This window comes from Aedes albopictus, chromosome 2 (genome assembly GCF_035046485.1).
Source record: "Aedes albopictus strain Foshan chromosome 2, AalbF5, whole genome shotgun sequence".
NCBI lineage: Eukaryota > Metazoa > Arthropoda > Insecta > Diptera > Culicidae > Aedes > Aedes albopictus.
This window is the reverse complement of record NC_085137.1, coordinates 213,556,462-213,568,699: the sequence shown is the minus strand read 5'-3', so window position 1 is coordinate 213,568,699 and position 12,238 is coordinate 213,556,462. Positions and strand designations below refer to the sequence as shown.

General features: G+C 42.3%; 1 protein-coding gene across 2 annotated transcripts in view; it reads right to left on the bottom strand.

Annotated features, from left to right (window-relative positions):
* Positions 1-3,693: 3,693 nt before the first annotated feature.
* Positions 3,694-12,238, bottom strand: part of LOC109401710 (GMP synthase [glutamine-hydrolyzing]) — a 32,535-nt gene continuing 23,990 nt past the window's right edge. For both annotated transcript variants that reach the window (XM_029854874.2, XM_029854871.2), the window contains exons 8-12: positions 11,628-12,187; positions 11,388-11,559; positions 11,101-11,330; positions 4,607-4,798; positions 3,694-4,542 (exon numbers count right to left, since the gene is read on the bottom strand). In XM_029854874.2, coding sequence (XP_029710734.2) covers positions 4,441-4,542; positions 4,607-4,798; positions 11,101-11,330; positions 11,388-11,559; positions 11,628-12,187 — 1,256 coding nt within the window. In that variant the 3' untranslated portion in view covers positions 3,694-4,440. The remainder of the gene's footprint in view (positions 4,543-4,606; positions 4,799-11,100; positions 11,331-11,387; positions 11,560-11,627; positions 12,188-12,238) is intronic.

Genomic DNA, 12,238 nt, shown 5'->3' with positions numbered 1-12,238 from the left:
AAAACTATCAAATTCGATTTGGTAAAACGAAATATTTTGCATGAGTCGTTAATTTAGATGTTTATTGACCAATTTACCTTTTGATTGCTTAAAAAAAATATTTCCATGCTTAATGGCTTGCAGTCAAAAATGCCCAAAACCGCATGTTTTGCCCTATAAATTGAGGTATAGCTCAAAATTGTGACGTGTTGGAGCAAATCTGAGCCCGGATTCGGATTCAGCGGCCCAAAATCCTTCGGAGACACATAAGTTTGCTCTTGAGACAGACCAAAAGTTATTTTTTGTTACGCTGTGTTCTTCATCATGCCAATTGGTCAGCTCGTGACTAATTCTGCTAAAGCAAAGCGTTATATCTAACACTTCCTCTCTAGCAGATACCATGAAGGTTGGGCGGTTGCCTATGTTAAGTAATGCAAGATCTGTACTACTTAAGTACTCCATCAAACTGGAGCCTCTCAAGTTAATGTCTGAGCTGCCCCAGATGATATGGTGAGCATTAGCATCACTGCCAACAATTAGCGGAAGGCCTTTTGAAGTGCAGTATACGATGACTTGTTTGAAAGCATCCGTAGGGGATGGTTCATCATGCGGTAAATACACAGAACAATAGACGTATTTCCTGTTGAGGTTTCCAACAAATACATCAATTGTGATAGCACATACTTCTCTGGTGGTTAGTTCAGAGATGAGTGTAGCAACTATTGCGTTGTTGACAAGCACACAGGCTCGAGGCATGACACGCGAGTTTGCCATTTCATGTTTACTGAAAGTGGCAAACACCGGGTTCACAAGGTTTCCTAGATAGAAATTTCCTTTACGAAAGTAAGGTTCTTGTACCAAGGCCACTTGGGCTGTACCATTTTGCATAAGTCTGCAAAGATTGATCGTTGCTGTTCTTTTATGCTGAAGATTGATCTGAGCTATCCTCCCGAGCAAAGTCCAACAACAAAATGATAGCAAGTCAAAAACATGATGTGTATTCAGCAGCATATTGATAACACCTTTTCATATCAGGTCATCTTGGCTAAACTTGATTTCAAATTTTGTTTTCTGTCTGCTGTCATTTTAAATGATTGCTTATGTCATAGCTTAACATAGCCTGTTGATTAGACAAATAAACGAATGTCCAGTATACTAATAATTTTCAAACTTCTAACAGTCTATGTATAATAACAATAGGGATATAACATTAGTGCAATTATATTTTTGTATATATGTTTTTAAATCTACTGAAAAACTTTACATTTAACGATTTTTATTTTTTCTTGAACTGATAATCAAAATAGTTATCAATTTGGTATCATCGATAGCAGGCATTGTTTTCAACTTGCTGTCACAGGAACATTCTTCTGCTCTCACTTTTGATGTTTTAACCGTTAAAACAACCAAAACGGCAACAATCTGAGTTATCATAATTTGCAATATCACAACATCAAAATTTGTTTTCAATTTGCTATCCGACTCTGCTCGGGCTAAACGTAGCCACTACCCAAACTAGGTAAGATTAAACTCTTCGCAACAACAGCACAACAAAGAACAGCAACAATAAAACCAAATCGGTATCGATTGGAAAACGCCAAAGGCGAGGATACACAGAATACACTGTGTAAATCGCATAATGCGAAACCATAAAGGTGAAAATTTAAACTAATTAACAACATCTTCATAATCCCGCCCTTATTTAGCCTCAAGTGAGACTAAAGAAGGGCAGCTGATTGTCTCGGAAGAACACAAGGTCCACTGCACCATTGCTCCGGTTAGCGCAGTAAGGGCAAAATACTGTGGAGGGCGCCCTGGTACTCCACAGGCTCCGTTAGCGGTTAGGTTTTTATTAGACCCCCCTAGCCATTCATTCCTAGGCACGGTAAGCATAAAGCCGCATCACACCATGAATTAGGGGTCACCTGTTGGTGGATTCTTGCCACCGGAACAGGCGGTCCGTAGTGTTATTCTTAGCCAATTGAGACAATCGCCTCCGACACTACACAGCTATCTAGGCTGATCGAGATCGAGTTAATATTGATGATCAACTTCATACGGACTCGAACAGCCGCCGAACCAGATTTACGAGGAAAGATTTTCAAATGATTTTTTAGACAAAATATGGTCTTCTGCAAAGTTGTCCCTAATAATAAGACCCCTCTTTCCAATGTGCATAAAAATTAGGGTTGTCCATATTTTCAAATAAATTGGACACCAAACTTTTTTATTTGCAAACTATATGCATTCTTCGGGAAAGTTTTAGATCTATTAATTTTGAGCAAGTTTGCTGACGACAGTTTTTATGTAGCTTTAAAACTGACCGATCTAGAGATATTTTTTTTCTGAATAAGCTTAGGGTGGTTCAAGAAAAACCGGTTTTCTGGCATTAACTTTTTAAGTTTCGATTTTTCATGAAAGTCCCTCAAAAACACTTGTAGAGCATTTGAAGACGCGTCGTTTCGTGCGCTGAGATGGTCGTTATCTCTTTTACAGGTGTTTTTCTTAAAATATCACAGTTTTTTTTTAAAGTGATAGGTATGAAGAGTTGGGGCAAGCATAAAAAATATCTTTTGTCAGCATTCAAACGATAAAATGTTGTTATAAAAAAAGGGCCCATATAGCCGAGGCGGTAAACGCACGGGTATTCAGCATGACCATGCTGAGGGTGACGGGTTCGATTCCCGGTCGGTCCAGGATCTTTTCGTAAAGGAAATTTCCTTGACTTCCTTGGGCATAGAGTATCTTCGTGCCCGCCACACGATATACGCATGCAAAATGGTCATTGGCAGAGGAAGCTCTCAGTTAATAACTGTGGAAGTGCTCATAGAACACTAAGCTGAGAAGCAGGCTTTGTCCCAATGAGGACGTTACGCCAAGAAGAAAGAGAATGTTGTTATAAAACATTTAAAAAAATTGGAGGGGTAACTGAAGTAAAAAATACTTGAAAAGTGCCTATTTTTTTCTAGAAAATCATCAATATCTTTTGAACGGAATGACGTAGCAACATTCTCCACGCACGAAAATGTGCGGTTTTGAAAGTTCTAAAAGTGGTTATTAGACTACTTTGACGTAAAATTTTAAACAAAAAAGATAAAGCGATTAAACTGTTTTGGCCAGGTCAAATTTCTTTCTAAAATACAATAATTCGGTATGTAAATTGTAATTAGCATCTTGATTGATGTATTATTTCTATCGCACTTTCGTTCTTCATCACAAAATAAAATGTTTCAAAACAGACAAACTCTCTTCATGCATTACGTAATGCGTATAAGGATGTGCACTGTGAAGTAATCCAGTTGTCTAGCGCAGGTGGATCGCACAATAGCTAGAAAGTGATAAATGACAAACAAACGAGCCAAAGTTTTTCTCGGTAATTCAAAACATCCTTGAAGATAGTCACAAGAAAAATGCTGAACCAATTACCCTCAGTGTACCAGTAGCCGCTCGTGTTCCAAAAGCCGCTCACGAGTGTAGAAAACAAAGTTCCCTGCAAAAATACAATCTTTTTTCCACGGAGATTCAAAATATGCGTGCCAAATTATACACGGATGAAGACAAGACAATCATGCATATTTATGCCCAATAAACATCATTTTCAAGACGGTGAGCGGCTATTGGAGCACGAGCGGCTACTGGTACACTGACGGTATGTCTTTTTTGAGCATTGGGTCGGGAAAACGGGTAAGTTCAATGAAAAAAAATAATAGAATATTTGTAAAGATTGTTCGTTTTCTGTTTATTGTTTGCTATAGTAGTTTCAACATTACATATCTGGAGAACTGCATATTAGGTACAGTGTGCACTGGTAAGGTCAACGAAAAGGACACATTCTTGTACGGACATAGATTAGAGTAAAAATGGAGACTCAAAAAACTTAGTAAAGTTTTGATTTATTTCCAATTCAATGTCGATAGGTGCTTTTCAATAAACATTTAATTAAACAAATTAAACACCTGATGGACACATGTTGATTCTATTAGCGAAGCGGAGCCGCATATTCTCTCTCAGTTTGGGTACTTCGCCCCAAAATATATTAAACCTTAACGCTTCTCAAAGCAGCAATATTTTCTTGGCATTTCTGCGAACATCACTGTCCAACTGCATTTCTCTCATATCTATATATGTATTCTTTACAATTCTCCTCAGGATCGACGATGTGTGGCAATTCAATGTCACGTGTTTCATCAATCCTTGTCCAGATAAACGTTAAACGTTTTCTAATCCGATCCTGTACCGCACACTACAGTGGTAGAAAAATAACCTAGCTCTTTTCGTTATAAGATGATGATAATTCCGCTACAACAGCTGGCAGCGATGCCTTCGGTGAAATTCTAGCAGCCCGCGATTGTGACGACGTTAACGACTTTATGATGCTGATGAGGCAAGCAAGGATGACGCTGGTGGTGGTGGATGTGGTGGCGGCGGCTGCAGTAAGCATCGTGTCGCTGTTTGGACGAATCATTCCCACTCGGTCGTGCCCGGTGGCTTCGCAGTCAGGTCCAATAGGACTCGCGAAATGCCGCTTAGGCTACCGATTTCGTCGACCATTTTATGCAGAACCTGAAGTTGAAAAATGTGGATTAAATCGCGTTCCCAAGGGGAACAGACATAAACGGAAACTTACGTGCAGGGGTAATCGGTCCGTACCGGGCACGGCCGGAACTCCCGTCATGAAGTCGTTGGTGACGAACGGTCTCAGTACGACCGAGCGCTGGCAGGATGGCGTCTTGGGTGCCGGGTCCCGATCGAAATGCACTGGTATCAGGATCACGGGCATTTGCGAGATTTTTCGCATGCATTCGTTTTCCATCAAAATCTGGAAAAAAAGACAAATAAAAACTCTTACACAATTGTAAAGAATCTTTGCGAGGCGAAGCAGATTGATGAATCATTCAAGAGAGTGAACACCAACCGATCACTGATGCTATTTTTTCCCCGAAATGTGTGGGCCTATTCGTCGGCATTTCGGATATTGTGTTCTCCATATCTTATCCCACGAAACCTATCGCAAGCCTATCCATATTAGTGTGGGTCATCGTTTATATGGAAAAATGAAAAATTCAATGGTATCCCATCAGATCAAAGCTTTTTTGATCCCATTTCAGGACTCGAATAAGTGTGCAAAATTTGGGCACGATCGGTTGTGTCTACGTTTTGCGCATCTCGTTTGAGGTTTGTATGGGGTTTTACATGGGAAAACACATTTTTTTTTGCATTTCTCTCATAACAAGCTCGAATTTTTCTAAAACCATGTAACCGATAAAGTCAAAACATAGCCTAGGGTGTCCTGAAAAACTTTGTCGAAGACCGCGAAGTGATCTGATGCTTATGAAAAAAGTTATAGCGTTGACATTGCTTGGCGAAACAGCATGATTTTGTTGCTATTGTTATTCCTTTACATGTTAAAACATTAACACATGCATGGGGTTCGTTGGTTATAACTATTTTCACAACATCGGATCGCTTTGCGGTCTTCAACAAAGTTTATCAGAACATCCTAGGCTATCATTTTACAGTATTGGTTAAAAAGTTTCAGACAAACTTTTTCAACTTATGACAAAAATGCAAAAAAGTATGTTTTCCCATACAAAATCCCATACAAATTTCAATTGCAATGCGCAAAGTGTAGACGCAACCGATCGTGCTCAAATTTCGCACAGCTACTCAGGACCCGAAACGGAACCAAAAAAGCTTTGATCTGAGAAAACGGTTCCGATGACCCACACTAATCCATATACGGGACAACAAAAGATGTTTACAAAGTTCTTACAAATTCTTATAAAGTTCTTACAAGGTGCAGTAAGTGTGGGGTTAAGGACCGTCTTCTACAACAAAAGTAAAGGCCAGGACTACTCTTTCTTCGACCCGTTAAACAATATTCCCATGGTCACCAAACACTTAATTTGCTGCAGAGAGGTACTAATGCATATCGCCCCCTTAGGTTAGCTGCGTAGCCTCTAGTAACAAACATCGATGACTCGCTTTGGGGAGTCCTCTCCCTTTGTCCTCGGAAGGCAGACAGGGTCGACACCACACCTGCTTCCAACTGCACATCAAGTACCTATCAAGAACTGATAACGCGTGTACAGGGATTTAACCCCTATCAGCCAGCACACAGAAAGTCGTACCGTACCGACAAGAAGCCTCAACCTGCCCCGGGAACCCTTTCCAACCGCAGGCTCGGATCCAAGCCAGTATACCGATCCCACGACAGCAACGCTACCAGGATGTTCTCCCCGCGGCCATTTAATCGCTGTTTATGGGGATATGACCTACGTAGTAGACTGCGAACCCTTGGGCCACCTCTTGTATAGCGTTTAGTGAATCAAAATTCAACCATCGCGCAGCAATAATGACAATGTCGCAACCTGTATTTGTTGCGACAATCCACCCAATGCGACATAAGTTTGTCCCAACTTGAAAATAATAGGATAAACATCGTACACCACGAGTTTAGATATTTTTAAGCCTTGCATTGCGATTTTCGAACGGTAGCTTCGAGTCAGTAAACACTGCAACTCTGCTGCAGATCTATCATCAAACACTTCCGACTTTGGGTTAGTAATAATTGATTATTCACGAATTGAAAAGTACGCAACAAATTCAGCTTCCGTTTTGTCTGCAACAAAGATTTTCGAGATCATGTCATTATCTGTCACCAGTAGGGATAAAGCACGATAAAGAGTAATCGTCGCGCCTTCTTTGTTGCTTGTTTTGTGCCTCCTTTGTCTGTCAATAGAGCTTGCTGACGTTTATTCACCTCTCCCTTTCAAGCTTGCAGGCGGGATAGGATTTGTTTTTATCGGGAAACCTTTTTCTGATAGTTCCTGATGACAACAAATCCTATTCCGCCTGCATGTTTGAAAGAGAAAGGTGAATAAACGTCAGCAAGCTCTATTCTCTTCACTGATAGCGTCTGAACTTGCCATTCTACGAGTCAACGCGCCACCTCCTCTGTAGCTCCAAAACGAAGTGAGTGAATACCGTTGAAACGGAATTCCAGTCAAACTCATCCCTACACATCCTCTGGACAAGCTTGTCCGGAAGTGTGTCCTCTCCGCATGTGGCAAGCAAGCGGTCACGTATATTGATTTGATTGATTGATTTAGCTATATTATAGAGACTGGTCACGTTCATTTCATTTATTTAGTTCAACATCAAATTCATGATACCGTGAGGTGCCCTAATTTCGCGCGGGTCCAAATTTCGCTCACTGATAATATTTAGAGATCATAATCACAAAACTAATTGTGCAAATGTCCAAATTACACTTTTGCTACGATATCTAAAGTGAAATTAGGACAATTCAACAATTACTTCTATGATTATCATCTCAAAAAATTATCAGTGAGCGAAATTTGGACCCGCGCGAAATTAGGGCACCCCACGGTAACACTGAATCAACAATTTGCCGGCATAATATTCTATTTGCAGCTGCAGCTTTCCAACGTCGGTCACGCCCAACGCTCGCCAGATCACGCTCCACCATGTTGAAAAGTAGGAATGAAAGTTCATCGCCTTATCGCAGTCCCCGGCGAGATTCAAATGAACTGGATAGTTCACCCGAAACCCTTAGGGTACGGCCAGAGTGGACGCGTCATGCGACCCGACGCGGATTTCCCATACCATTTGACAGCTTCTTATTATTGGTTGTTAGTGGTACGTTGAACGGCACAGCAGTTCCATTTCTTCACACTCCGCTTCTTCCAGGCGGCGCTTTTTCTCACGAAAGAGGCGGGTCTGCTGTTTCCGCTTCTGTTTGTAACGTTCCACGTTCTGTCGGGTCCCTTGCTGCAGCATTACCGGCCTCGCTGCGTTCTCCTCCTCAAAAACCGTTCTTCGTCGAACCATTCGTTCCGTCGATTCCGTTCCACGTACCTGATGGTGCTGTCGGTTGCGTCGTTGATGGCTGATGGCTCGTCTGGCATCGCGTCCTCGAGATTCTGCGCGCATGCTGAAGCGACATCCGGTTGTTTCAGTCGCTCTAGGTTGTACCGTGGTGGTCGCCGGCGGTACCGTACATTGTTGATGATGGAGAGTTTTGGGCGCAGTTTGACCATCACCAGATAGCGGTCGGAGTCGATGTTGGCGCCACGATAGGTCCTGACGTCGATAATGTCGAAGTGCCGTCCGTCAATCAGAACGTGGTCGATTTGAGATTCCGTCTGCTGTGGTGATCTCCAGGTGTAACGCTAAGGGAGGCTGTGTTGGAAAAAGGTGCTACGTATGGCCATATTTGTGGAGGCGGCGAAATCAATGAGTTGCAGGCCGTTTTCGTTCGTCTGCTGGTGGGCGCTGAACTTATTAATCGTCGATCTGAATTCCTCCTCCTGGCCTACCTGAGCGTTTAAATCTCCTATGATGATCTTGACGTCGTGGCTTGAGCAGCGATCGTACTCGCGTTCGAGCTGCGCGTAAAATGCGTCCTTGTCATCATCAGTACTTCCGGAGTGTGGGCTGTGTACGTTTATTATTCTGAAGTTGAAGAATCGGCTCTTGATCCACAACCTGCACATTCTTTCATCGATCGGCCACCAACCGATCACGCGCCTCTGCATATCACCCATCACGATGAAAACTGTTCCCAGCTCGCGTGTGTTGCCGCAGCTCTGGTAGATGGTACCTCTGAACGTTCGCACCATGGATCCTGTCCAATACACCTCCTGCAGCGCTACGATTCTGCAGCAGCTGTCCTTCAGTAGATCGGCGAGTATGTGGGTTCTCCCAATGAAGTTGAGAGATCGGCAGTTCCACGTAGCGAGTTTCCTATCGCAAGTCCTTTTTGTTCGCTGGTGTCGTTGCCGTTGGTCTCGGTTCGTATTATTCTGTTGCTGATTTTCCGTTAGGGCCTGACACCAACCCCCTACTTTCCGGAGGACCATAGTGCACAGTTGAGCTTACAATCCTTTCCAGAGTAGAAACATAATTATTTAAGCAATAAATAGAAAAAAAATCTCTTTTGATTGCCGGCTTTCAAAAGATTAAATTTTAACCAAGTAAACAGCCAATGCTGTGGGTCCATCGCCAGATTTTCATGCGAATCCTTGACCAAATACATCTCCCAACCACCCACTCCGTAGTACTTATGGGAGTGTCACTGAGTCGGAGCCTCTTAAATAAATGCTACGTCAACATTTCCTTCCCCTATCGGTTACGGTAAAGATGGGCGTGACCGGGAGTAACGACATTCGTGCTTTTGGTATTCTTGCATAAGATTGGCGCAAAGTTACCTCCCCGGCCTTGTTCCGAAAAGCAATCCGAGCAAGATTAGCAAAAGGTACATGAATGTTGTGAGTATCCAATCTTTCTTTCACCATACCACGACGTTTCCGGAACTGGCCTACGCTGCGGTTGAAGAGGACTATCGACGATTAAACCAGGCAGAAACTGCTATTTTCAACCATTCAAACATTTTTCTCATAAATTGAATTTTTTTTTCTTAAACAATCTAACTAATGACGTTGAAGTATAGCCTAAAATATGTCGAAAAGCTTTGCCGAAAACCGCAATGTGTTCCGACACTTGTGACAAAAGTTATTACGTTGAGATCATTACTGCATTATCTTGCGCTCACCTCGCTGAACTAATGCCCGTTTAGAGGTCATAATGACTCCAATGCACGACTAGGGTTAACATGTAAAGGAATAACATCAATAATACATTTTTGACCTGAATTAACAAGTTTAACTTTTTTTTTCCCTGGGCTTGGATTATATCTTCCAGGAAGCTTTGATTTCAGGCATGTGGTCGATGGCCTTTGCAGTAATGATTAGAATAGCTGAATGTATAATCAATGGCAAACAATTCTGTAAGAATCAGATCTCCAAGTCATCTGATATAGTTATACTGATCATGACGCTGCATAGTATATCGAACATTTGTCGAAGTCATTTATTTGCCGGGAAAATATAATTCCAAGTTGGAGAGAATATTACAAACTGAGGGAGGGTAATAGGCCCAGTCAGACCCCTGAATGGGCAATGTGGGTTAGTTTATGGGAATGCCATTGAAGGTTTGTAATATTCTCCGAGGCTTTCGAAATCCAACAGGGCGCGTCCCCGGGTTGCGGATAGGGGGAAAAGGGAGATTTTTCACATTTGTACTGTAATCAGCCAATGTGGTATTATCTCCTATGGTGTTGTAGTGCGAATGAATGATCTCATTCTATGGGAATTCGAACCTTGTAATGTATTGTTTATCAACTTCAATTTTCTAAGCTTGATAAGGTTTTGAAGACAAACATGAGATGAGAGAATTGCCTAATAGGAAAGCCACATCAACAAAGCTTTTACATATGCAAATGCTATCCATGGGGTCATGTCTAGCATTTAATATGTATGGCAATGACTGATTCTTACCTAGCAGGGGTACTACAAGACCACGCGGACAATTCGATTAAAGGCTTAATTGGGGATAATATATTTTCCAGAACTGAAGGGACATTTTTTCCGGGATGACTGGCGAGTCGGAGAGGGTAGAAGTTTCCGTTTGTTATAATTGACAAAATAAACAATCGGGCGCTTTTTCTTTCTATGACTTGCTTGGTATTTTGTGGATTATTGTTTTTTGGTTTTGGAAGGTATGCGATTCACTATTGAACCTTAAAATTATTTTGCATCTGAATAGCATTGATATCGTCAAGTCTGCACCAACACCCTAATCCCACACCAAAATACCCTTTTCCTATCCCATGGCGTTTATGTGGTCAGCAAAGACTATTCAGCCATTACCCCTCCTTATCATCGGCTTTGGACTGACTTGCGCTCTCATTGCCCCACCAAATGCTGCAAAATGAAAATGAAAATGAATTAACAAGTTTAACTTTTTTCATAAGCGTCTTCGGCAAAGTTTTTCGGCATATCATAGGCTATACTTTAACGTCTTTAGTTAGATTGTTTTAACGTCATTAGTTAAATGGTATGGTTTTAGAAATTCAACTTATGAGTTAAAAGTAAAAAAATACGCTTTCCCATACAAATTTCAACCGCTATGCGAAATACGGGGACGCAGCCAATCGCTACCAAATTTTGCCCACTTGCTTTGGACGCTAATATAGATTGAAAAAGCTTTGTTCCCACCAAAAAAATAATCTCTTTGTCATACTTTGTTATTACATACCCTGTTAGCGATTGCGTCCGCCTGTCTGATCTGCGATATCACATTCTGCGTCAGTAGGGTGTGAGTGATGTCCTGCACTGGATACTTCACGGCGTCCCCAAAAATGTAGCACACCCGGTTGACGTTATGCAAGATTCTGGGAATCAGCTTTGAAAGGAACATCATGTCCTGCCAGTTTGGTTGGTCTTTGCTGCTGAGACCCACGGCGTAGTTGTAGGACCGTTTATCACCTATGGGGGTTATTCATTAGATGCTGTGAAGAGATGTGTAAAGAAGTTATTGCGAACCTTGCACTCCGACGCTTCGAACTGGCAGTAAAGTGGCGTTTAGCTTTATGGCGCTGGAAATGCGACAAAGCTCCTCCTGTTCTTCCTTGGACGTTGTTCCAGACACACGGTTGAGCAGAGCATGATTTTGTTCAAGTTTCTTCTTGTAGTCCACGATAACTTTAGCAATCACCTTATATGGAATAAATTCATCTCATGTTTATTGACATCACTGGATTAGTCGCCAACATGTTAACTTACCTGTGTTTCTGAATAATCCTTCATGTAAGCTTCTTCGGCGCACAGTACGCGGATGGCCAACCCCGGACCAGGGAACGGATGTCGTTCAACGACATGTGCCGGGAGTCCCAATTCATAGCCAAGCTGCCGGACCTCATCCTTGTGGAAGTCCTGCAGGGGTTCAATTACCCGTCCCGTTTCTCGCAGCTGACGAATCAATTCCGTATCATTGTGATGCGTTTTGATGGTATCGGCCTTCGTACTGACCAGCGTAGAAGCCGATTCGATCAGATCCGGCCGCAGAGTTCCCTGCGCAAGGAAAACCTCCTCGGCGTTCAGGTTCAGATCCTTGATGATCTCGCTCGATACTTTGACGAATACGTCGCCAATGATCTTGCGCTTGTCTTCGGGACTGGTCGTCTGACACAGCATGGGCGTATCTTGATTGTAGAGCGATCCGGGAACCTTGATCGTAGTGGTTCCCCGGGTGAATTGGTATAGCGCATCCTTCACCAGTAGATCGACACCCAACTCACGGAGCGATTTTTCCACCTGAGCACTCTCATTCTTTCGCATAAAACCTAGGAATTGAATGATAGTATTGTATGAAGCACAGCTTGATTAGATTCTAA